Here is a 26837-nt window from a genome sequence, read left to right on the forward strand (position 1 = left end):
CTATTTAACTAGGAGAGTTAGTGACGGCATGGTTCAAATTCTGTAGCACGCACGTGATTAAGAGAATGCAGTCTTCAGTCAAAGGCTGAAAAATGCTATCAGTATCAGACACAGCTTAACAGTGGTTTTACTCTGACAGGCTTGTGTAAACACTCAAAGGCAGCTAAGCAGCCTTTCTAACACGGTGTCTTCGACAGCCCTCATACACAGAGGGGGCTTCGGAGGAGCCAGGCAAAGGCCCCCCAACCCCCGGGTGAGTGACACCTGTGGAGAGTAGGGCGAGTGAGGGTGCAGAACACGGTTTCCTCAAGTCCAGGCCATGCTACCTGTCGGAGGGAGTCAGAGGAGGGGGAGGCGGGGCGTGTGGAGGAGCGGAGACTGAGGGAGAGCTCCCACTGGTCAACAAAAAACCGACGTGAAGGCTCAGGCTCTGGCTATAAAATACAAGGCGGAGAAAATGTTACAAGTCACACCTCAAACAGGTTTTACTGTTTAGCGGCAGAATGTATGTGGTCAATAAAAGCGGGTCTTCCGATTCCCAGAGCGAGTGAGCTTCATCTACGGCTGCCGTCTGCTTCCTGATTGCCCAGTGCGTACACTAAGCTGGCTCTGGGGCATATTTGTGAGCACCCGTGAAGCCTCAGGGCACCCTGGTGTGGTATTCCTACGAGGTTCACCCTAGGCAGGTAACGCTGGCTTCTCACATAAGAACCCTTGCTGACCTGCGCAGGGATTTTCCCTTGGCAGAGACATCTCCGGCCACTCTAGTTCTCTCCTGACAAAGAGTGAAGAGCGGGATTGGAACCCTCCCTGTCCTCTGCTAGGGTTCGGGGCATGTCCTTGTCCTGTGGACAGTGCCCAAGGCTTTCCACACCTCCTAATGCCACAGCTCAGGGACGCTCCATCCTCACTAGGTGTTGAGGACAGGTGTTCTGCTCGCGGAGGAGCCCGATAAACTGACGGCATGATCCAGGGACTAGATCTTAATTCCCTGTCTTCCTGACACTGGCTTCAGCTGGTGCAGCAATAGTGGGCAGGATCTTCCTGAGTGCTGCCTCAGTGTAGAGTCTGATCTAGAGGGGATGAGGTAACAGATAGTCTTAGTTTTCCCACCACACTCCGGATACAATCTATACAAGGTGGGAGGGACAGAGGTGCTGCCCAGGCTCCAAGGAGCACCACTGCATCTCTTTCGTTGACATTTCGGTGTCATGGCAGCAAACAAGGCAGCGCAGCAGGTATCTGGGAGCTCCCTACCCTCTGCTCCAGGGGCCTGACAGCTTCCGGGCCCTGTGTATAGCGCTCAGACGGTGTCAGTTATTTGAACTCAGGACAAGGAGCCACCGTCTCTGTGCAGGAGCACTATTCATCAAAAGGAACTCGATGACTGACCACCTGGACTGTGGAGCAGTCACGGTGTGGTGACTGAGGGAAGGAGAGCTTCAAACAGTGAGGGCGTACACGGGCAGGGCTATGGCATGGGGGAGAAAGTCTGGAAAAGAACGGAAGTGGTGTCCCCAGTATCTAGCCTGAGCCACACTGAGGATCTATACGCACCAACTCCTGGGAAACACAAAAGTCCCCGTATGCCATAGTGTGTCACTGGGGCATCTCCTGTGCCCACCGGGCACCTGTGTCCTGGGCCTCACAGTTTCCTGCCACGTTTTCTTTCACTCGACAAACGTTCCCACTTCCTTTTCAGATGTTGCTTATTAAAAGCCGTCAACCCCTCAGTAAGTATGCTCGCTTCAGAACGCAGGGCACTAATTACCCTGCTCTCCTGCTTCTGATGGGACTATGGTAGGATCTGAGATGGAGGAAGGAAGAAGCTGTGTGCACAGAATCCATGACTTCCCTACCAAGTGGCAGTAAAACAGAGCCGGTGACAGGGAGAGGCAGAGGCCAGCCACCTCCGCCTCAGTCCTACCTCCCCTCTCAACCCTGTCCTCCTGGTAGTTTCCTTCAAGGGAAGAGAAGCCGGTGCTACAGCCTGTTTCCTAGTGGTCCGGAGATGTGCCCTGGCTTGCTACCTGGGCCTCAGTGCAGTTCTCAGAGAGCAAGGGCGGGAAGAAGGTAGCTGTGAAATCACCAGGAGCTGTGGGGCACCAGCTCACTGCATTCTTAAAGATAGGCTCAATGCAAAAAGCCTCAAAAAAATAAGTAGGTTAGGGCCTTCATCACCACATTCATTGAAAAAAAAAAAAGGAATGATAGCCCATTTTAGTTAGTGACGTCTCTGCGTGGAAAGATCAGCTATAGCTTTTCATTATGCACCTCAGTTCTTAGTATTTCTATTTCAAGCACTAAGGTTGTCACAGCCATTGCCTGTCTGTCTCGAGGCTCCTCCCTCCCGCTTCTCCCCAACTACCAATGCCTTTTGGCCACCCTCGCCTACTTCAGGGGAAGAAGCGATCCGGTCTTGGCATGGGATGGAGAACCAAACCGGAAGTCTCTACGGCCCACCGCAACAACGAAAGCACCAGGGTTAGCATTCAGTCTGGATGCTTTGCAGATGGACACTCTGCCGTTAATGCTATCTTGTGAGTCCTGCCTGGCTCTTGGCTGGGTGACAAGTGTGCAAAAAGCTAGGAGAAGGGACACTTCTCCACGCTCCCTTCCTCCGCCCGCCCGCCACACAGCGTGCCCAACGGTCGGCTCTCAGCATCCCACGCCTCAGGTTCATGCTTTTACCCTCTCGTGGTGGGGATTCTGCTTGCCACGGCTGCCAGCATGAAGATTCCTGTACATCTGTTGGCAACAAAATAAAAACTTAAGCTCCGTCCCAACTCTCTTTGGACCTAACTCAGCAACAGTGGGAGATTTAGGCAAGAATTCAGGGTTCACATTTGTATATATCCCCAGCCCAAGACTTCCCTAGCCGACTGTCCACAATCCCACCTGTCCACAATCCCACTGGTACCAAATTCCATGATCTGTGACAATTTTCTGCCCACCTGCCTCCAATGAGGCCCCGTACGCAGAGCAAGAACTGTGGTTAGTGAAAAGGTGAGACAACTGTGTCTTTCAGACAGCGGTATAAGGTTGGAGGTGTGCAGTGTAAGGCAGATTGTCAGGGAAACTTTCCACAGCAAGGAAGGTGGGGAGACGGAAACCGGGTGAGCAAAAGACCGTTCCAGAGCGCAGAGGAGACGCTAGGGTGGGCACAGTCCCTGAATAGGAACACGGGAACGGGGCTCAGGTTACTGATGGTGTGTGGAGGCTGGTGGCACTCTCAGTTAATACAGGGAATCCTGGGAAACCCTAGGACAGGCACGAGGCTGCCTCAGTGAAAGGAGGTGGCGACTGGGGACCACACTGTCCACTAAAGCAAACTTGAGATGTCCATCCTCTGGAAATGAATGCCAGCTGCCCTCATCCAGTGCGGACGTCACTCTGCCACAGGCAGCAGGAGCCCAGCACCGGCCTCCAGACGTCTCACAGCCTCCACTCAGTTCTCGGCCATTGCTCACCTGCCGTCTTGCACAACTCCTCGGCCTCTTCACCCTACGCCTCAGACCGTAAAGTGGAGATGATGGCAGGACCTGCCCCACGGTTACTGTGGGAACTGTCTGAGAGACTGGGGGGGGGGGGGCAGGACAAATGCTCAGACTGTGAGCCCTTATCTAGAGGAGGCACTGGGCAGTCACAGCAGCCAGCCTGGCTCAGTTCTTAGGCCCAGGAGAGGGAGGAAGGCTTGTAAAACCAGATGCATTGTTAGTGGTCACTCTTGAGGTAGGCTACCTTTGTTAAGAAAATATCCCTTCACAGGCCCTGCCCTCAGAAGCAGCTTTTTTATTTTATAGGGTTTTAGCTCGAAGGTCAGCCAACACACAAGCTGTTCTGTGTACACGGTCTAGGTGTGTCCACCCCAAACGTGTGATTGTGCGGTCAACAGCCACATGTGGCTGGTGGCTCTCAAATACAGTTCTCCAACCATCTGTCTGGAGTGTGAGTGAGTGGGTGGCTAGGTTGGTTAGAAGAAACAGTATAAGCCAGAGGGTAGGCTGTCAGTGTCAGGAGGAAGCCATGCAGGGAGGCCACACGAAGCTTTCCTGTGCACATCTTAACCACACTGCATAAGGCAGCAAAAGAAACGTGGCTACTGAGTGGGGGGGGTCCTATAAAAATGTACCTCTTGGAACTTGCGGATATTGGGTCTGAGATGAATATATGTTACATTTTGGTTTGTGGCTGTCCTCCCATGACAGGGGCTAGACCAGAACATGCAGGGTTTGAATGTGCAGGGCCCTCACCTGAAGTCACAACAGGAATCGTTCTCTTGTAGCAACGAAGGTTGTTTTTTTGCTACAAGTCATTTTTTAAAAACTTTTCTCTAAAAAGAGGGATTATTGAGATGGCTCCTACGTTCTCCGTGTGGGTGGTAGGACAGACAGGACAGACAGGACACCGAGCATGCAGAGGGTCACCTGCTGCCCACCGTGCGCCCGGCAGGAAGGTGGAGTAGGAGGAGGAGACAGAGTGATGACTTTTTTGGGGCAGGTCCGAGAGCGCTCCTTTTCCCGTCGCTTTTACACCAATAGACACAAACAGAAAGAACACTGTTGAAATGGGCCGGGTGGAGACGGCTCCTGGGAGGGTTGAGGAGCATTTACTCACGTGCAAAGCATCCCAAGAGGCCCCTAACTTCACCACCCTCCACAGCACCGAACTCTGTGTTCAGGGTGATTTATCAAGTCTCTTGTTTTTCATCTTGGACCAGAGCCTCAAGCAAAGGCGGCCTGGGTAACTAGAGACAGCTGGGGAAACCTTGGTGTAATGCCCTGTAATGTCAAGAGGTCAGGGGCTTTATCAGGGAAGATAGGCACCCAAAGATGGGCCTGATTGTAAGTATACGGAAAGGCAGATGGCCGCCATGGATATCACAGGACGTGTGCACACCGGATCACACTGCGGCAAAGCACATTCCCACTAAGCCTCCTGTGGCCACACTCCATCAACGCCGTAAGCCCCTCACTCACATTCCGTACTTTTAAAAACTACAAAGAAATGCCAGGACCGAGGCTCTACAGACCAAGTGCAGGCTCATCCTTCATCCTGCCTGAACCCCACACGCCCTTCTCTGTGGGTCGGTCTACGGTTCTCAAAGACGCTTCTCAGCGTTTGAGAAACAAGCACACATTACTCTGGGCCTCTCTGGTACTTTCCAGGAGATTCTCAGCTTCCTGTACAGACTGCTGTACTGGGAGGAGGGTGGGGTGCAGAGGTGTGGCAGATGTAAGGTCAGAAAAACATCTCCACTGCCGTGTTCCCACCTCACATGACAATCTGCTTCCAAAGCTAGGCTGGTCCGTGTGCCGTCTGCCTGCAGGATGTGCTTCTGAGATCAAAAGGAAAGGGAGGGCAAAGGACGGCCCGCAGTGTTTATTCTGGAAAGAACAGCGCGGAGCCACTGGCCAGCAGAGTTGTTGCCCATGTTCCTCCTTCCATACAATGACCTAAGTCGGAACAGGTTCTCGGGCCAACTCTGCTGAGGAATGCCATGCCTGCCACACCTCTTGCCTTCGTAGAGAACCACTTCAAGGGACACACAGTGAGCCCCAGTGAGGTCCAGCCTATTGAAGAATGGCCAGCCAGCAGTGGCCCAGGCACCCCCTGCTCTGAGTCCCCATTCCCTGGAGAGTCTGAACACATCTCTAGCTTTCAGGAGATAGTCGCATCTAGAGGGCCAAACCCATATGCTAGAGTTACAAATGATGAGTGTGAGTATTCAACACTGTGCAGGGACAGAGAGTGAGGCAGAGTGTGTCAGCGTCACTTCTGTGGGCACTTAAGTGGAATTCATGACTCGGTGTAGGCTAAAGAACCTGATGATCTAAGTGCTTTCACTTCTCTCGGTCACCACGGCTCTTATCTGCCCAAGGCTCTTTCTAACTAATCTCTCATTCCAACCTGCTGCTCACTGATGGGGACAGGAAAGGAGCCGGAGACAAGACCAACAGGCAGGAACAACAACAAAAAGCAGGCCCTGCATGGGGCGTGGCACAGTGCTACTGGGCTACTGGGCTTCAGAGGAACCGTGTAGGACCAGGTATCTGGTGACCTGCCAAGCTGCCAGATTTGTCTTCACCAGGACAGAGGCCAGGAGCCAGCCAGCAGACTCTGAGCCACATATACTTCCCACTCCTTCCCAGAGCAACCAAAAAAGCTGCACCAGCCCAGCCCACACACAGAGCCACCCATGTCACCACGCACAGGCGACACCAGACCTTCCTGTTCTGTTCTAACTTCAGGCCTTTTCCAGAAAGGGTAAGACTTTACAATTCCAAAGTCTGGATCTTTGGACCCATCAAGACTTCAAGCAAAAGCCAAAAAGTTAAAATACAAATAAACTCTTGATGACGTTTGTCAGAAGGCCTCCCTCTATGAAGCAGTTCCTACTGAGGCGGAAAGTTTACCTTCTGTTGTGAGTTTGCAAACTGCTCCAGCATTTTCGTTCTTCCCCCCTGGACCCTGTCTTTCAGGTGGAGTATTATGAGGTTAGAAAGAAGCATGTTCTTCAAAACGCAATCTCAGTAACAGCCCCTCAGCATCCCTCAGCAGTTCCCAGCAGTGGGGCTGGCCAGGAAAGAGGCTAAGAGAGCCCAGGGTCAGCTCGCCTCACCTTAGCTCCCTATCTGAGTGAAGTGACACCTGCTACTCGGAAATTCATCCAGCACCGCCCCAAACCCAGCAATAAACTGCTCAGCTGTGACACCGGGTTCGCTGGGGAACAAACGGCAGATGCTTCCTGACCAATCTTCTCATCTGCCCACGTGTGGGCCCTTCCTGTTCCTGACTGTCACAATAAGCAGTTTTCCAGGAGTCCTGAGAGGAGGTGTTCTGTTTTGGGAAGGTACTAAGGATGGAGCCCAGGGTCTCACGAAGCTAGGCAAATGCTCTACCACTGAGCTTCCGTCACAGCTCCCAAAGCCCCTCACTAAAACACGTGGGCACAGCCCTAAGGGGCGTGGGGAACCACCCAGGAACATTTTGCAGAGGTCTGAAAGAAAGAAACGCATAGCTCATGACTAGTTTCATAGTTCCGGCCTCAAACCAAAAGCCTTGCTTCCCCGGTTCTCACAAAGGACAAGGGTCACTGGAGATGGGCGATGAAAAAGCCAGGTTGGCAGCAGTGTCACAGCAGTGAAGACCCAAGGGCTCACGTGCCCTACCTGGTGAGTTCTCACAGCAGTGAAGACCCAAGGGCTCACGTGCCCTACCTGGTGAGTTCCCACATCATCCCAGCTGCCCTCAACACCAAGTCAGCAAGCAGCCTTCCCAGGATGCTCTTCAAATCCCAGGGAGGTAATGCAATCACAGAATCAGACCGACACCATCTGTCAAATGTTTTCCAAAGTCACTACTCGCAGTCCAGTGCCTTCCTGCCCTGATGAGCTAGGCTTTTCAGGGGGGCCAGAAGCAGGGATGGGGGGCAAGGCCGGTCACAGCCCCTCGTAGACCCCAGCAATCCATTTACCTGTTTCCACTGGGGGATGGGGGCAGGGCGAGCCTGCTCTGGCAGGCAGCAGGACGGCTGGCTGAGCCCACGCTCTTGTGTTGGCTATGACACACACAGGCCATGTGTGAGTGGGGACAGGACATGGAGACAAAATAAAATAAAATACATTAAGGTAGAAGACGCAGAAACGTACCTGTGGAGGACAGACACACATCTATAAACCGTGAAGAGGTGGGCAGGCTAAGATATCTCTTATAAAGTTACAGTAATAAAGGAACGACAATGGCATTCGTCCCCAGACCAAAAGCAAGTGCAGAAGCGGAGAGGGGACAGGGGGGTTGACAAGCTCTGGTTCTTGTGACACTTTTCCCAGCCTGAATTCTCTGGGGTCTAGACTACTATCTGATTTGGAAAACTAATTCCCCCATGAATGAAGAAAGCAGTCTTCCCCTGGAGGGCACTCTGGCCTCCTGAGGTGGGGCTGGCAGAGTCTGCAGCAAGCTCTACTGCTCCAAGGTAAGCTACCACCCTGCTGTGACACAAAGGGTTAAGGTGGAGACCTTAACCCAAAGCCAGGTGTGAGAAGCAAACACAGGACTGCTGCCTGGCCCACGGAGCTAGGAGCAAGCTCTGAGAAGAGGAAGAGAGCCTGAGCCTGCCCTGACTCCCTTCCAGGTGATCAGGGAGCGCTGTAACACACTTCAGAGACTTTGAAAACGCCAGGCCTTTCTCTTTAAAGAAGTTTAGTGACTTCTGAGGAGCAAGGAGGGACAAGATGTGTGTGTGTGTGTGTGTGTGTGTGTGTGTGTGTGTGTGTGTGTGTGTGGTGTGTGTGTGTGTGTGTGGTGTGTCCACTCCAGGCCAGGTACTGTAGGACTCTCACACGTGGCTTACGGAGAGCACCTTAAGGACTCCCATTCCTGAGGAAGAATCTTAGCTCACGGGAACATGCTCATCCCCGAGACCGTGTACGGCTATATCTTATCAAGGATGAGGAGCCACTAAAACATCCACCACAGCCAGAGGGACGGAGAGGAGCACGGTGTGCGCACCCTGGAGATGCCCGGGAGCTGAGGAGACACTGGGGTATGCTATGGTCAAAAAACCAAAGGCAGAAAAGGAAGTGTATCCCCAGAGTAGTCTCCACCATGAGAACAAGAATGTCCCCAGAAAAAGTCCAGAAAGAAACGAGGCCAAATTAACAGATTGTAGATGCCTTAGTCACCTCTACTACAGTTTCCGGATTTCCTCCAATACGCCATGTTCTTTTTTTCTTTTCTTGGCATATCATGCTGTAGGCCAGGCTGGCTTTGAACCTACAACCTTCCTGCCCCGGCTCCCCGAGCACTGCTTTTGCACCACCGTGCCAGCTGCACGCTTCTTTTGCAATTCAAGTGTGTACGTGTGTGAACCTCTATGTGTGTTTATAGTCATTCATCCACAGATCTCTCTACTGATTTTGGTCACAGATTCCTTGAGCCTGAGGGTGAAGCTAGTGCAGCTGTGGAGGTACAGGAGTCAGACAAGAGTCTGGGGTCTGTAGCATGACACACTCGAGTAGTATCTCACTGCACTGAGACCGTCCTTCCTGTACCACGTGGCCATTCGGGGGCTGAGCTCAGGGCTTACCTGTCTCCTCACGCCAGTGGACTGAGCAGGCGCATTCTCTTCAAACTTGGCCAGCAGCTGGGTCGCCATGTACTTTACTTTGTTCTGGTTCCCAATGGCAGCGTCCATTCGCCTGTCCGTCAGGGTGCTCACCAGGGTAGGTCTTTCTCCTCTGTAGCTTCGGGGAGGCTCCTCCTGGACGGTAGAAAGCACCCAAGCATCAGGATGGGTCACAGGGGACCCTCTGATCATCTTCTCTCAGCATGTAGAGCTGCATAGCAGCGTCAAGCTGTTTAACAGAACTCTGCAAAGTTCTAGTGAATTAGCAAGATCCAAGGATGCAAGGCACTAATGGGGCGCAGAGACCCGGGCTGGTGTCACCAGATGCCAGGCACCAATGGGGCGCAGAGACCCTGGCTGGTGTCACCAGATCTCAGCAAAGCCAGCGTGCTTTGCCAAATGTGTGATTTTATGAAGAGAAAATCTGAGCATACGCGTGTACGTGTTCCTTGCTACTTTCTGGAAAACACAATGAAGTCAAAACCACAGAGACTCTCCTAAAAGATGACTATGCAAAGGTCTAGCAATAGCAACTTCAGAATTAATAATTTAACCAGGTGGCCGAAGATGCAGCTCAGTACTTAGGAGTGCTGACTGCTCTGGCGGAAGACCCAGGTTCTACCCCCAGAACTCACAGCTCACAACCACTTGTAATTGGAGTTCCAGGGACCCAATGCCCTCTGGCCTCTCAAGGTAGCAGCATATATATGGTGCACATAAACTCACACAAGCATACAAATGTACACATTAAACCAACCAACCAACCAACCAACCCACCCCTGAACTTTAAAGGATAATTTTCAGTCGTCAGTCCTGACACAAGCCAATGAATCTCACCTCCTCTGATTGACTGGTTTTTCTCCTCTTTCCAGCCCCATCCGAATCCTTTTCCTTTTTATCCTGCACCAAGAGAAGGTGCAGACATTAGCCTGGTTGCCTCCTTTGGCCATTAGCTCTGATGCCACTACTAACGTGACTGGTGTACACATACCTTGGGCGAACGCTTCCGAGAGATGGTCTGCCCGAGCTTGCTCAGGAAGGAGATGGGGGATTTGGTGCTGGCTATCAGGACGGCCTTCTCTTCGGCATTTAGGTCCAGGGTGTCTGGGGACAGGGGAGAGCGATGTTTACTTAGGAGGGTGCTACAAAGCCCCGAGGTCTATGCTCCCCTATAGGGGATTGGCAAGGACGAAGCTCACAGATCTCCAATGTATTACCGACTAGGGCAGAGCATGTGTCTCCTTAGGAACTAGCAGAAGGATGCACACTTGGGTCTAGACACTTTCTTTTCATACACACACACAACACCGACCCCACTCCTCACACTTCAGGTGCAGCAGCCCACACGTCTGCTTTGCAAAGGTTGGCTCTGCCTGTGGCCATCATAGCAGACTGCTCTAGTTAAATTCTAATGAAGGAAACTTCCGGCTGGGGTGGAGGGTTGAGAGGTACAAGACACAGGGATGCCAGTTTGGGGGACAGCAGAGGCCATGTTCTTAGTTGTGTCTGAAGGGGGGGGCTCCCAATGAATAGGGCTAACTCAAGGTGCAGGGTTTGTGTTGTAAGAAATGCATTTCTAGTTAGGAAAAGACACAGGTGCCTATAATGGTATTATGGGCTCAAAGACACTGTGGGGAGGAAGGCACAATTAACCGTGAATGATGATTCTCCTCTTTCTCCTCTTCCTCCTCCTCCAACTCCTCCTCCTCCTCCTCCTCCTCATCATCATCATCACATCTGTAGGTGGGCACACATGCCTCCAACCTGTGAGGTGGTCAGAGGGCAACTCTGTGGAGTCAGTTTTCTCCTTCTGCCTTTCTGTGGGGTCTGGGGCTTGAACTCAGGTAGTCAAGGTCATCTGTCTGGTGGTAAGCACCTTTACCCTCTGAGACATCTTGCTGGTTGGTATTTTAATGTTATAGGAATAGCAATAGCAATTCTGAGCATAGTAGTAATTGGAAGTGATAATGAACCATTAACATTTATTTGGCTAGTTCATAGTATAACTCATTCTCATTATAATACACTATTATTATTATAGTCATTACTCTTTTTACACAGGGAGACTGAAATGTAAGGAAATTTGAGAGCCTGCCCAAGGTGTAACACGTGGAAATGCTGGAACAAACTCCAGGTCAGACACTGTGGCCAAGACTTTGAATTACAACGTTTGACCATAAGTGGTGTCCTAGGTAACTTTAACTGTCACATAACCCAGAGTGATCTGACTGGAAAGTCTTGATTGTGTTAAATTGCTTAAGTCACAGTGGGCTTCGGGGAGGGGCTGTCTTATTATTAATTGATACAGGAGGGCCCAGCCCCACTATGGCGGCACTACCCTAGGCAGCTGGCCCTGCGCTGTCTAGGAAAGCTGTGAGCAAATGAACTAGAGAGTAAAGCAGTAGACACTGTTCCTCTGTGGTTCCTGCCCTCAGGTTCCTGACTGAGTTCCCAGCCCAACGTCCCTTAAACCTGGACTGTGACCTAGAAGCGTAAGCCAAGTGAACCCTTTCCTCCCCTGTACTGCTTTTGGCCATAGCTTTTATCACAGCAACCCAAAAGGAAACTAGAACAGGTTGCAACAGAAATACTTTTTGGAGCCCTACTGAGTGTTGGTGGAGGCAGTAGGCTAAGGACCAAGAAAATATCTCTGGGAATCTCTAAGAGGGAAAAGTTGGAAGGGAAGCAAGAGAGGAAGAGGAGCTGAGAACCCAGCAAAGTAACACACACACACACACACACACACAGACACACACACACACACCACACACACACAGAGACACACACACACAGACACACACATACACACACACACACAGACACACACACACACACACACACACACAGACACACAGACACAGACAGACACACAGACAGACACACACACAGACACACACACACAGACATACACACACATACACAGACACACACAGACAGACAGACAGACACACACACACAGACACACAGACACAGACACACACACACACACACACACAGACACACAGACACAGACAGACAAACACACACAGACACACACACACAGACACACACATACACACACACACACACACACACACACACACACACACACACGGCACAGGAGCACAGGACAGTTTGAGCAGGATGCTACAAAGAGAAGCAGCATTACAATAGACAAGTCCAGCAGGGGCCACTTTTGCAGAGGGGACGAGTCAGAGAGGCTGGGGAGGTGGCGCAGTGGCTTTGCATACTTATAGTGAGTGAGGAAGACTTTGAAACGGGCACATGGTTAAGAACACACTGCTGGGGAGGATGGAGAGAAGCGGGGTTCTAGGAGGCCAGGATCCCACCGCAGAGCTCACCGCTGGAGGAGAGTGAGTCCTTGAACATCTCGTAGAACTGCGTGAGGTACATCACCATGGATAACTTGTCTGGCTCTCCCACTGAAGCCATCTCCTTGCCCGTCATGATGGGAGAGATGCCCAGCTCCTTCTCAGCGATGTCAAAGGCCAGCTGGTTGTTGTTCTCCACATTTTGCTCATCCAGAGAATCAAAGTCTCTGAGAAACAGGACAAAAAAACCCCAAAGATCAGGTTGGACTGACTGTCCTCAAACCATAACACAGTATGCCGCGCCATTACTGTCTCAGCCCGTGGGCTATGGGGCAGGGAGTCCAGCATCACCCCTGGATCAGAGGCCAGATCTGCTCGTCCCATCTTCCTCCTGACTAAGGAGATGCACACCTTTGGGGGAAATGACTACAGCTGTACCTCACAAAGAAGACCGGGGTGGTAGGTGGAGGTTCTTTCATCTTCCGGGGACACTAACTCCTTACTATAATGCAAGCTCAGGACAGGAACTCCCTCAATATGTGTTCCTGCACGCCTGTCCAGGAGCACAAAGGACACTAACGTCCGACAGCGGTGTTGACCCTGTCTGGAGGAGTTCTGCATGTCCTGGGGCTGTCCCTTGCTCTAACAGTTCTGGTAAATTTTACTCAGCTTTCTCCTGCGGGGAATTCTAAAACCTTCCTCAGGTTTTTCCACGGCTGAATCCCCTGAGGTTTCCCAACCATTTCCACTAATAAACACCCTCCCCACCCCCTCAGGTTTGAAGCTCTTGCTGCTAAGGAAGCCACTTCACACTATCCTGGCAACTCTGGGTTTGTGGTAACCTTCTGACCTCGGGGAATTTTTTTTTTTCCATTTAAAACAAATAACACTTTTCTCTTAGATTAAGCCCAGTAAAGCACGAATGTGGACCGCTCATCTGGAACATCTGGACAGTTCAGATGGCGCTGAATCACCCACTGAGGGCTTTCTGACCTCTCCTCAAGCCTTCTTAGGCCACACACTTGGGTGTGTCCACAGGACCCTTGCTTGACCCCACCCACCTGTCCGCCCACCTCACTACTCCTTTCTCTTCCTCGCCTTCCCTTTAAAACAGAACCAATGCACAGCATACACACCTCGGCTTCAGAGACACTGTCCTGCCACTCAGCTGGTCCCGCCTCACCCTTCCCCAGTGCCAGCCACGAGACCTGACCTTCATTTACTCTTTTACTGACTTCTGGATGTGCCTCGGAGTCCTTTACATCAAATGCTCCCCGGGTCTTTTAATTTTGCCTGGGAATCGAACCCCAAAAGCCTGGCGTCCACCAGGCAAAGGCTACACTCGCACCTCTCCATATTTATTTATGCTTTCTAGAAGACAGCTTCAATCGGAGGCTCTTAACTCTCCTGCTTAATTAACCCTCTCAATGCTGGGATTGCAGGCCAGCCCTGCTACAGCTGTTTTGTCTGTATTGGGTACTGAGGATCAAGCCCAGAGCCTTACACATGGTCCTCATTGTTAATCTATACCACACAAGGCTGGTTTTATTAGCTCTTGCATCATTAGCTTGCTAACATTACAAAATGTCTTTTAGGAGTCCTTAACCAATCATTAAAACAACAGGCAAAACCTGGATCTAATGATAAAAAAAGGCGGCCAAGCTAATCCACCATGCTGGGCTTCTGTCTCTGAATCTATTTGGCTTCCATGGTAACTAATGTTGGGGGGGGGGGTCTGAGCACTTTGTTCACGCAGAGGACCTGAGGCCACTCTGTACGGACTCTCTATGGATGAGTAAGAGATATCAGAGGGACAGCAGGTAAGATGATGATCCATGAAGCTCAGGGGCGAATGCTTGCAGAAAGTATAATCTTTAACAGAAAATGCCCAAGACCATCATAAATTAGGTACAAACCTATTGTTTTCTGTTGGGATGAGCTAGCCAAGTGTTCCAGCCAGGTTTCCCTTGTGACCAACAGCATCTGGGAGAGAGCTAGCCAAAAATGGAGAGTTCAACCCAGGGCCAATAAACAGGGTTCTTTTGTTCAAAGTTAACAGGCCCAGGTGGGTGTTAAAACTAGTTGTTGACCTTCTGAATACTTGACTTTTTGTAAAGCTAACTTTTTTTTGTGGGGGTTTAGTTTTAAATATAACTCAGGCAAAAATCTGAGCCTTCTAGAGAGAGCATTTCACCATTAATTCATACCAGGAAAAAGTATAAAATTTGCATAAGGGGCTCCGGTCTTCTTGGTAGATATAAAACGAAAGGCAAACTGGTCACGACTTACATTAGATCAGGGCGGTATCTGTGGATGATCGCACACAGGGCCAGGCCACTTTTCCAAGACATAGTGAGATCTGTCACATTTACTCCTGAATAGCCGTCTGTCTGCCTTTGGCACCACCCCAGCAGTTTGCTTGAACGAGCTACAGACTCTAAAACAATAAAAATAATTACTGAGGTGTGATTACCTCATAACACTGACATAGCCTTTGCTCTGCAGTACAAATAGGCAGTTTGAAAAAAGTTACCGAGGGTAGGGACGAAAATGTTGGTATTATTTTCAACAGAAGGCAATAAAGTGCAGGCTGATGTCACTGGCACCGTGACGGTGTCATGATGACACAATTTTAAGTACTACCTATCCGATTCCTGGATCAACGCCCCAGACAGATACCTCCAACCAGGGCGACAAGGACCTGCTGCTCTGAAGCCACGCCCCAGCAGCACGCCTGGAGACAAGCTGATGGCAAAGTGCCACCCGTGGAGCCGATACCTCACTGGCCACAGAGTCAAACTCTCCCTGGAGAGTTGCCTGGCAACAGGCTGAGGAAGCTGGTTCCTCCACAGCAACACCCGGGAGATTAGATTAGAAAAGGTTTTTCCTGTAGTACCTTAAACTCAAGCAAACGACACGTTAGTCTCCGTTGCTAAGGTCCTGACTGAGAGAGAGCCAAGTGACATGGGACTGCGGGGTGACAACAGCGAGGCCAACCAGACCACAACAGTCCTGGGCCCAGGCTGGCAACCTGTGTTACAGTCATACGTGGAGACCACAACAAGGCAAAGACACACACGTTTTTCTGACTCACTGACCTGTCTCCAGCATGAGGAGTTCTGCTAACACTTAAGAAAACCCGTGAGCACTGATTTGTGTTCAAGAAGTCTGTTCCTGACCCTGAGGCAGCTGGTATTTAGCTTTACACTAAGTTACTTGGAGATTTGTGAGCAGATTAAAAATGGCTGTGATAAGAACCTTGCTAAATCTTTCACGATGACCACATAGATTGAGACAACAAATGGGCCCACTTCTGACGCCATCCCCTGGCTTTGACACTGACCTACGAGGTGTTTCCCATGTCTGTATATCTGTCTACTCCATGCACACCAGGCAACCTCAGAGCCACAGGTGAACACCGCAATGGTGAGTGATACCATCTCTGTTCTCAGGAGGTTGACACCCCAGAGGAGAAAGCTGTTTTAGACTGCCTGCAGGTTTTCACATCTACCATCACATCTCATGACCACGTTAAATCAAACCATTCGACACGGCACTCAAACCTTTCCGGCCTCCTCCACCTTCTTGTTTGGAAAGATGGAGCGTCAGCCACAACCACCCACCTGGTATCTTTCAGGACAATTAACTGCTCGAGCTGATCCATTATGGTGTCTTCAATCTTTTAATATTAATAACAACGACAGACCTGCTGTGGTCTCCACCCACTGTGTGCCAAGCGCTGCGGTGAGCGCTGTGTGGGAGACCTCAGGACCACAACCCCAGAGCAGGGTTGTTCCCAGATCAAAGGCAAGGAAACGGACATGGTGAGGTTCTAACTCCTATGCCCAAGGCCACCGGCCTCACAGACGGCACAGGTAGGATTGATACGGGTAGGTATCACAGAGTTGTTTGGTATCTGTGATTGAACCAAAGTCCAGGTTCTTCATTGATCAGCCCCAGATTCTGGCCTTTCTCACATCCAGACTCTGGAACTGTTTCCTAAACAATCTCCCTGCACGGAGTATATTTCCCTCCTCATTCTGTTCTAACACACCCAACCAGTTGTAATTAAGGTCACTCTCCAAGGCTAATCTCCAACACACAGCCCCTTCAACACACACAAAATACAGAATGGCCTTCACGTCTGCCCCAGCAAGATGGAGCTGGCTCAGGACCCAGCTCGAAGGCTGCCCACCACATTTCTACAAGGCCTCTCTCAAAACGTGGGGGTGTGTATGGCTAACCAGGAGTTTGTGTACATCAGGTGACTTTGTCACGTGTTCTTTTTCACTCACTCCAGGATCTGTAACTGATCATCATGGGACACCGAACTTGTGTGACAGCCATTACTATTGTCACCACAGCAGCCATCATTACTTCCAAGAGACCCTTTAAGGTCACAACCCCTTAAGCTGTTGATGTTCCCTCCTGGGAGGAAACACCTCCTCCCAGCTTTACAAAATTCTGCCTCAACTGAGGCAGCCGGCCAACTGAAGGGAGGACCCTACCTCACAGCTACTGAGAAGCAGCATCTCTGTGGGAGTGGGACTTTCAGTGATGTGGGCATTTGGCGGTCACCCCCACGTGTCTGCAGGTAAGCTTATGAGCTCACTGGCTCACAGAGCTGCCGTCGAGTGGACGCAGTGATTTTCTCTATTGGTAGTTTCCTATCTGGTACAAACAGACGTGTTTGTATCTCCCCAGGAAAAGTTCATACAACAGGAATTCACCTCTACTCTTACACTGCACTAGGCCACAGTACTTTTCTCTGTATGGGAGGATTGTTCTGTGTATTCCAGAAAGTGTGAGCAGTATCCCTGAGTACTACCCACTAGATGCCACTAGCAAACCTACCCCAGTCATGACAGTCATGACATACCCTGGCAGCCATCTAATAACCAACCCCAGAGGGTGACACCGCTGGCCACAGCCCAGGGCCTTTGACAGCACTGTGGCCATGCAATGGCTTGATGGAGGAGTACAGACTTCTTTCAAAACAGGTAAGCCATTATTGGGACTCACCGTTGCGAGTGAGCTTGGGAGTGGTTCGGGAATTCACCAGGTTCTCCATTTCCAGATGAATATCTTTTGTTTCTCCGCTATCGTATAAATGGCGCACCTGGCAGAAAGTTGAAAGATTGGAAAGGAAAAATAAACCCTGAATAGCAACTCCCCACTTAAAAGAAGAAAGACCAAATCAAGGATTACAGAGGCAAGCTGGTAAAGTCTATTTATGTTTACTTTCTGGTAGAGCTGGGGGTTGAGGTCAGGGTCTTGCATGGCTAAGCAGAGCTATACGCCATGGTAATGCTTAGGCAGACACTACATGACTACCTCAGAGCTTTAATGGAATGAAGTTACTGGAGGTGCACGAAACCTGGCGGCAGGCAGCTGGGCTGAGAGGAAGCCAGCTGGCTCTGATCTGGGGCTGCCCACCTTCACACTGTTCAGCACTATTCAAACACATACAAGAAGCCCGCAGACACCAGGCGGAAGGCAAAGGAGGAAAGCCTCTAGAATACAGACGAATGTGTGAAGCAGGCTGCTTCCTGAAGAGGCTGCTCCTCGGGGCTGCTGTGCTCTGAAGTACGCCACTCTCGACAAGAAGGCGGCTTTACAGAGTCTGGAGAACACAGTACAAAAATCTAGGCTAACGCCTTCTACTGGCAGAGAGCGCTGAGCCTTTAAAGCCCATTTGCCTAACAGTGATGCTGTGGGTGGGCAGGGGTTACCATTTACACTTCTCAGGTGAAAAACTGAGGTTGAGGGAAAGCCAGACGGCCTGGCTGAGTGCCAGGTGACAAGCAGTGACGCCACAGTGACGTCACCCTTCCCAACTACTGAGCCGGCCAGTGCCCTTTCCCTCCACGCCATGAGGCTTGAATTAAGAAGTGAAGGCGAAGTCCTAGGTCTATTGCTTTTGTGACTTCTGATCTTCTACAAGTCATTTAAAAACCTCTGCTCAGCCAGGCATGGTGGCTCACAACCAGCACTCAGGAAGCCGAATCAAGAGGATAATTGGCACTTGAGAGCCAGCCTGGGCTACATAGTAAGTTCCAGCTGAGCCTAGGTTACAGCACAAGTCACCCCCACCCCAAACTCAAAACAACTGACCAACCAATAAAGAAGAAGAAGAAGAATGGACTGACCCTCTGTGATGAATGTGTTAATGGGAAACAATACCTACTTTCAGCAACGCAGACATCAACATGAATTACATAGTGTGTGTTGTATAATAACAAACACAGCTACACTCATTCCAACTGGAATATATGCTATATAATAACAAGCTGTTATACACATTCCTATCTCATTTATTGACCAGTCACGGGCATCCAGAACACAGGCCTAAGGATACAAAACTTACAAGCATGCTCTTACCTGGCTTGGCCTGAGGAAGTTGATGTTGATATTGGGATACCTAGTCACAGGGTCGATGCTATATTGGCTGAAGTTTTTGCTCACGTTCTCAGGGGTGGTCTGAGGCAGCAACCTATAAATGCTTTCCCTGCAATGACAGACAACCGTGTGTTCACAGCAGTGACAAGAACCACATCCCTTGACAAGTCAGTCAAACAGGCATCACAGATGAATCTATCTAATCAAATCCCCAGTACTCAGGGATTCCATGGTCCCAGACCAGGGAAAAGGCCGAAGGGAAGAACAGGGGCAGCGGCGAATGCTGCTGATTTAGAGCGCTGGTATGTAGTATGCCAGTATTTACTATGGATTTTTAAGAAATTAAAAGGGAGCCAGGCAGTGGTGGCTCACGCCTGTAATCCCAGCACTCTGGGAGGCAGAGGCAGGCGGATCTCTGAGTTCGAGGCCAGCCTGGTCTACAGAGTGAGTTCCAGGACAGCCAGGGCTACACAGAGAAACCCTGTCTCAAAAAAAAACCAAAAAAAAAGAAATTAAAAGGGAACCTTGTGGTCAGCCTTAAAGGGTACAGGGATGCACAGTCTCATACCACGGAGTTATCTTTGCTGAACCTTCCCCTCAATAGTAGAATATTTAATTTGAAGTATGAAGGCTACTTCCAGAGCACCTTCGCTGTTAGCACAGAGGATGGTTTATTCCTTGATGAGTCTGTCAGGGCTGTGGTTATTTGCCCAGAGGTCGTAGGAGTCTGGACCTCAGCGTGGTGCTGGTGAAGGGGTAGATGTGGTAGCTCACACATATAATTCTAGGTCACTCAGGCAGGAGAATTGATTTGAGTTAAAGGCCAGCTAGGACTACATAGTGAGTACAAAGCCAGCCTCAGGTACGGAGTGAGACTCTTATCTCAAAACACAAGACAAAGGAAACACTAGCCTCCCCACTGCATCCAGAAGATGCCTTACCTTAGAGATTTAAAGAGAACGTGCTGGTTGTTTTTATGTCAATTTGACACAAGCTAGATTCATCCACAAGGAGGGAACCTCAACCAAGAAATGCATTGATTAGATCAGGCTGTGGACAAGCCTGAAGGACATGATTAGTGATTGATGTGGGAGAGCACAGTCTATTGTGGGCTGTGCCATCCTCGGACCACACCCTTGTGTGGTCCTGGGTTCTATAAGAAAGCAGGTTGAGCAAGCCAAGGGGAGCAAGCCAGCAAGCAGCACCCCTCCGTGGCCTCTGCCTCAGCGCCTGTTTCCAGGGTCCAGCCCTGCTTGAGTTCCTGTCCAGACTTTGATGATAAACAGGGATGTGGAAGTGTAAGCCAAATAAACCCTTTCTCTCTCAAGATACACTGGTGATGCTGCTTCATCACAGCAAAAGTAACTCAAACTAAGATGGAAGTTAGGACCAGGAGTAGGGTATTGTTGTGATTGTGATGATCTTGGGGGTAAGATGGAAGACTTTGGGACTCTGGACTAGGGAAGCATCTGAACACTGTGAGCAAGGCCTAGCAAGCCGTCCTGGCAGGCCCGGTGTGTGTGTGTGTGTGTGTGTGTGTGTTCCAGAAGGAAACAATGTTAGCAGCCAGGCTAAAAGTCACTCTTGAGATACTTTGGGAAGGGAAAAAGTGGCTGCTTTTGTCTTAAGGCTAAAGAGATGCGCACGCCTTTAATCCCAGCACTTGGGAGGCAGAGGCAGGCAGATTTCTGAGTTCGAGGCCAGCCTGGTCTACAGAGTGAGTCCCAGGACAGCCAGGGCTATACGGAGAAACCCTGTCTCGAAAAAACCAAATCCAAAAAACTAAAAAGGCTAAAGAGTTTGAGACTGATTTTATTGGCAGAGGAGATTTTAAGACAGCCTAATAATGACTCTGTCACATGATTATTAATAGCCATTTTTATGCAGGTCCAAATTAAAGGGAGCAAATGGGGAAAAAAAAAAAAAAAAAAAAAAACCAAACCACCAATGTACAGTTTGAGAATTCCAGGCACAAGGAAATCTTGGCACCAGACTTGTGCTGAAAGAGATGAAGAGAGGCATGCTGGGAAATGGAGAAAGGGTTGTGGTGTGGTGAGATCCACGAGGATGGCTACCTGCGGCTCTCCTCCTCAAGAGCAAGAAGGAGCCACAGCTGCTGCAAATGTGATGGAGCAGGGCCGGGCTCCGCCCCAAGTGGGCAGCCGGACTTGAAAACAGCAGCTTCCAAGTCAGGCTCTGCAGTCGTGAAAGGATGAATGAGAAAGGTGCTGTGTTTAAGGAGAGCTGTTGAGCCCAGGCTCACTGCAGGGTAGTCCCCGCACGGAGGCCCCAAGGGGCCGCGCTGTGAAGCTGTGAACATGTGTGTGCTGAAAACCCAGGATAATGGAAGGGACAGACCCTTGGGACGTCTGCCAGGGGGGCAGCACATGGGGAGTGTAAATGGTCTAGTGTGTGTCTCAGGCAGCAAAGCTAGCAGGACGCAGCCTTCCGGACCCCTGGACATCAGACATAGAACTACAGGACTGGAGCTTGCCCTGTGGGTTTCTGTCTTGCTTTGGTCCAGTATTTCCGCATTATACCCCCATTCTGCCATTTTTGATTAGTAATATATATTCTGTGCCATTATATTCAAAGTATGTAATTTGCTTTTGGATTTTATAGAGGCTTACAATTAAGAGGTTGCTTTGAGTCTCAGCAGAGACTGACTTATAAACAGTGTTGCGCCATCGACATTTTTGGATAGGTAGGATATTTATAGTAGGAAGAAGAAATGCATTTTGCATTATGGCATGGCCACAAAACTATTGGGGGCCCGGTGGTTTAAATAGGAGTGGTCCTCAAAGGCTCATATGTCTGAATACTATGTCCCCAGCTGGTGGAACTGTTTGGGAAGGATCAGGAGCCTTATTAGAGGAGGTGTGTCACTGGGAGTGGACTTTGAGGTTTCAAAAGCCCTTGACAGTCCTATTTAGCTCTCCCTGATTCATGCTTCTGGGCCAGATGTGAGGTCTTAGCTACTGCTCCAGTGCTACTCCTGCCTGCCTGCCTAGTGCCACCTTCCCTGCCATGATGGTCTCTCGACACTGTAAGCCCCCAAATAAACTTTCTCTTCTATAAGGTACCTTGGTCATGATGTTTTGACACAATAATATAAAAGTTACTAAGACAGAGAATCCTGTCACTGACCAGTTTCATCCACGAAACCTCTGACATCTGTTTCTCCTGGTCAAGATGACCAGCAAGTCAGCCCTTGTGTCAGGCTCACGGACAATCATCTACTTCCAAACACCTGACACTCAGGGGTTCGGGAGATGGTCACAAGCATGCCGGAGTTTCCCTTTCAGCTGCCACTTCTGTTTGCCCCGCCCACTGCTCTGCTGGCAGATCACCTTGAGGTTCCTGTGATTTTATAAAGCAACGCCTTGCCTTTCCTCTACTCGGACATGAAAGCATCTTTAAAAACAGAACGAAAAACAAGAGGGAGGAAGAACTTGCACGAGGCCGACGCCCCAGTGCTGTAAGAGGTACCCATGGCTTCTTCCCATTACCTTTCTGCCAAGACTTCCAGGGGACTGGTGCCCAGAGACCAGCTTCGTACCATCCAAGCAGAGTCCATAGCAGCCAGAAAGCCCCGGGCTATTCCTGTCCCCATTGGCCAGAACGGCTGCAAAGGAAAGAGACAGAGTCCATGTAACTCAGCTATGAAAGGAGGGAGGTAATCCAGCATCCCAAGGGCCCATCATCTTTTCTCCTTGCTGGAGAATTCCTATAAGCGTGTGTCTGCTCACCCTCATCCCGGGACACCTAGACTCACGCCTCACCACTACTGCCTCTCTACTACAGTGTCTATCTACCAGTTAGTTCTCTGCAGCCTTCAGTACTTACCTCCAGGAGGCTGTCCCCAACCAAAGCTACTAGTAACTGGTGTCCATTCTGCTCCCGTACCAAGGCGGCATTTTCAGAGGCGTACATGCAGGTGAAATCAAACATGGCCACGTCTGGCTGCCCGTAGTGATTGATGGCAAAATCCAGGGAAGGCAGCTGCTGCTGGGTAGAGAAGTCTGCAGCCTCCCGGGCATAGTTCAGCAGGGCCTCCTGGTCCACATTCTCCCGGGAAAGCAACAGCTCCGTGTCTGTGTAGTCCTGCGCAGGAAGACAGAAAGCCAAGATGGAGCAGCCCAAGCAGGGATGCCCAGATGGCCAGCTAGAATCCGGCAATAAACATCAAACGTGGCCTTGTCTCACGGTGTCCCTCCCCTCCACATGTTCTTCATTCCTAAACAAAATCTTTTCTACCAACTAAAAAGAAAAGGGATTGGGGAGTGGGTGTGTTGGTTAGGAGGGAGTCAGCTTTGCTGCCTAAACAGACCCGGCTTTTCCACTCACTAGGAGCAAATCTACTGCAATCCTGAGCCATCTATCTCAGAGTTGTTATGGTATCACATAAAATAGCCATGCAACAGCAGCTCATAAATGGAAAAGGCAACTTTAAAGTTTAAGGGGCTTCCCATGCTCACTTTAATGTGGGGGTCTGATAGTTTTTGGCAGCAAGAAATTCGAACCTAACATACTCAAAAGGACACCTGACAGCTTTAGTGCACAGGGAAGTGCAGAGCGGAACAAGAGCCGGTCCAGAGGTGAGAGGGACCACGCTCAAAATGAACCGGAGATTTCCAGATCACACAAAGCTCTACAGAAATCTACTAGCAAACAAAAAGGACAGTAACACAAAACAGGCTCTCCATGTCAATTCGAGTCTGCTCCCTTCAAGAGGGGCCGACGGGTTCCAACTGTCCCCGACAGGACCCCAGATCCAACGATAAGCTGTCAAAAGCCAAAACAAAGAGAGGGAAGATGGCCATGGAGATACTGTTTGTTCAATGTCACGTGGCCACAGTGACCTCAGTATTCAGCAGAAGTCCCTTCGCTACAAAAATATAGGGGCAAAGCCAATCAGACCTCTGCATCCCAGGTTGTTCTTAATCATTTTTAACTGACAACTCAGCTCTGCGTGGATGGTGGGTTTGAGTCTTAACTCAGTCCTCAGCATCCCACCTGTTGGAACAATGACGCCAGAAGAGCCCCAGATAATGAACCAGTAGGCTGTATAAAGCGCTGAGCCAAACACGCCTGGCTTTTTTTGTTCAGCAGGGTGCTCTGTACCAAGAGCTTTGCCTTGCTGCTCCGTACACACCAAGGGGCTGCCACGCTGAGATGCAGACACAATGTTCACCGTGGAAAGGAGACTTTGTGTCGCAAGCACGTGCTTGTCAGCTCTCTCTCCAGTCTGCTCTAGATAAAGCAGTCGTGTGACTCATTCTAAGAGGTCTAATGTGCTACCCGTCCTGCAGACACAAAGGGCTCCCTGAGAGTCAGCTCTGAGGCTGGTGGGAACTGCACAGGGCCAGGTCAGCACATTTGAGGCCTCTTCTATCCATTCATCGCATGGAGACAGTAGTTTCTCACATCCCAAGCTGTGAGAACAAGTGAGAGACTGCCACACTCCTTACGGAATCAGCCTGTGATTTAGATTTCAGGTCTTCAGCTCAGGGTATATCATACAATTAGTCACCCAGAAAAAGGGCTGAGCTGGAACTCGCTAAGGATAGATACCAGGCCTTTGCTGTCAATTAGGAAAAGCCTTGAATATAGCCCCAACCTTCTCAGGTCAGTGTTGCCTGGACCTCTAGCAACCACATTTGTGACAAAACCCAGTCTCTATCAGGCTGTTATAAACTCCAAGGGCCGCTTCTTGGTTCAACACCCCGCTCTCCAAAAGAGGACCTACTAAGGCAGGGCCTGGCAGGGCTGGCATATAGTCTGTTACTTAGAGGTTATGGTAGGATGCCTCCAGTTTCAAGGCTTGCCTCTGCTATGGAGCTATTTCAAGGCCAGACCAAGCCAGCCTGTCTCAAAAGAAATAGTACTTTAAAAAAAAAAAGGCTAGGGAGGCAGCTTGTGGCAGAGTTCTTGGCTAGCAGTGCACATGGCCTTTGGTTATGCAATGTTGCTGTAACTGTACATCAGGCTACCTAAAGTTAAACTGGCTAATTATATATGATGTGAAAGCTGCCAGTTGCTCTAAGACAGTCGCCAAGCAGGAGAGGGGAGAGAGGAAGAGACTGGGCTTATTCAAACAATATTGGCTATGTTGGTAACCGTTAGAGCTAATCATAATCATGGCCACAGAGACCCTTTCTGCTCTCCTCTTCCTCTGTTTATAGTTTCTTTTTTTTTTTTATAATAAGAATACTTTTAAGTTAAACTAATAAGTAGCATTGGTTTCCAGATGTGTTCAGTGTCATTTTTTTATTCCCTTACAGGGGGAAAAAAAAAAATCCCCAGCAGAATATAAAATTCTTCTCAGTGACTGTATCAAGCAGTTCATCAAAAAATGGTGCCTGAAAGGAATCCAGTGCTCACATGCAGTATCACCCCTTTGTCCAGCAAACTCTGCTTTTTGGCCGTCATGACGAAGTAGTGTGTGTCATCTTTGTAGTAGACGATATTCTCTAAGTCAATACCTGCAAGCAGAAGACAGACATGTGAGAATTCATGGGCCTGGGGCATCAGGGGATCCGTAAGGCGGGGCCTGGGTCTCACAGACAGGGCTGCAGAGCACCAGAAAGGAGAGCTGTCTGGGCTCAGACTCTCACTTCCTGCACAGCGCATAGGTTTTTTTTTTTTTTTTTTTTTTTTTTTTTGTGCTCTCCTATAACTCTCTAGACATCTATGATGACCGATAGTAAATAAAGACACCAGAACAGAAAAGCGCATCAAAGGAGAGGCCAGTTGACAAGAAGGGATTGGTTATTTACCAGGTAAAACCTCTGTGATGATCAAGGATGCTTGAGGAATGTCCTAGTTAGGATAGATGCCTAACTGTAGACAGACAAATACTAAATTTGTATTCAGTTAACCTGAAAGATACATGGAAAGAAACCAAGCTCTAGAAAACAGAATGAAGAGCAGCAGTACTTTTTTTGTTTTATTGCAGCAAAATATCTCTATCTATACCTAACTGGATCCACCAGAAAACAGTCACACACAATCCCATTCCTGACAAGCAATGGTTGCTAGTGATCTCAGATGACCTTAGGGAAGGCCAACAGTGATACCAAAGGTCAGGGTGTCAACACAACCAGAGCTGGCAGTGAGCAGCCTGCCTGTTCAGCAGCAAACCTGGCTTGTACGGAAGGCAGAGGGGGCTGGGGATGAGAAGGCAAAACAAACAGAGTCAACCCCAGAGCAGCCCGGTCACCGTGCTGAGGACTGACACAGGGCGGCAGTGCTGTGGAATTGTGCTAAAAGCATGGGCAGGCATGACTAAGGAATAGCCAACAAAAGACATAGCAGTGACATCAGCGGCTACCCACACCCACGACCCGGGGCTCTGGAGGCACCAACGCCAACCTGTGGCTTCTCTCAGCTCCTGGAAGAATTTTTGATTGAATATAAAAGCCACACCACTGATCTCCTCCACTTTGGCCTCTGCGGTTGTGTTGCGGTTGATAAAGTTTGCTGTAATGGCAATGGCTAGCTTGCCACGAAATTCTTTTCGACGAAATCCTAGAGGGAGAGAGAGAAGGGGTTGGGTCTTCAAATGAGAGAATTTTAAGGGGTGGGGGGCAGAGTCAGAGAAAGTAGGCGGCTCACCTAACAGGAATGAAACAACACATGCAGGAAGTCCCTCCCATTATCCCAGACAACATGAAATCCACACAGGAAGTCCCTCCCATTATCCCGGACAACATGAAATCCACACAAGAAGTCCCTCCCATTATCCCGGACAACATGAAATCCACACATCAAGTCCCTCCATTATCAGTGACAATGTGAAATCCGCACAGGAAGTCCCTCCCATTATCAGGGACAATGTGAAATCCACACAGCAAGTCCCTCCATTATCAGTGACAATGTGAAATCCGCACAGGAAGTCCCTCCATTATCACTGTGAAATTCAAATGACCAGATTATTACTTAGTACTAAAGGTTACCCTTAGCGTGGAGGGGTGAGGTGTGCCTGTCCCATCTGTGCA

At 49.8% G+C, this 26837-nt stretch overlaps 1 protein-coding gene across 1 annotated transcript in view; it reads right to left on the reverse strand.

Moving 5' to 3' along the window:
• Window positions 1-26837, reverse strand: part of Mical3 (microtubule associated monooxygenase, calponin and LIM domain containing 3) — a 142593-nt gene that overhangs the window by 74781 nt on the left and 40975 nt on the right. Inside the window, exons 4-14 of the mRNA XM_052172896.1 lie at window positions 26212-26488; window positions 25222-25322; window positions 22684-22941; window positions 22347-22462; window positions 18820-18946; window positions 17461-17557; window positions 14728-14875; window positions 12469-12665; window positions 10119-10231; window positions 9965-10027; window positions 9089-9262 (exon numbers count right to left, since the gene is read on the reverse strand). Of these exons, the coding sequence (XP_052028856.1) occupies window positions 9089-9262; window positions 9965-10027; window positions 10119-10231; window positions 12469-12665; window positions 14728-14875; window positions 17461-17557; window positions 18820-18946; window positions 22347-22462; window positions 22684-22941; window positions 25222-25322; window positions 26212-26488 (1671 nt within the window). The remainder of the gene's footprint in view (window positions 1-9088; window positions 9263-9964; window positions 10028-10118; window positions 10232-12468; window positions 12666-14727; window positions 14876-17460; window positions 17558-18819; window positions 18947-22346; window positions 22463-22683; window positions 22942-25221; window positions 25323-26211; window positions 26489-26837) is intronic.

This window comes from Apodemus sylvaticus, chromosome 2 (genome assembly GCF_947179515.1).
Source record: "Apodemus sylvaticus chromosome 2, mApoSyl1.1, whole genome shotgun sequence".
Lineage (NCBI taxonomy): Eukaryota > Metazoa > Chordata > Mammalia > Rodentia > Muridae > Apodemus > Apodemus sylvaticus.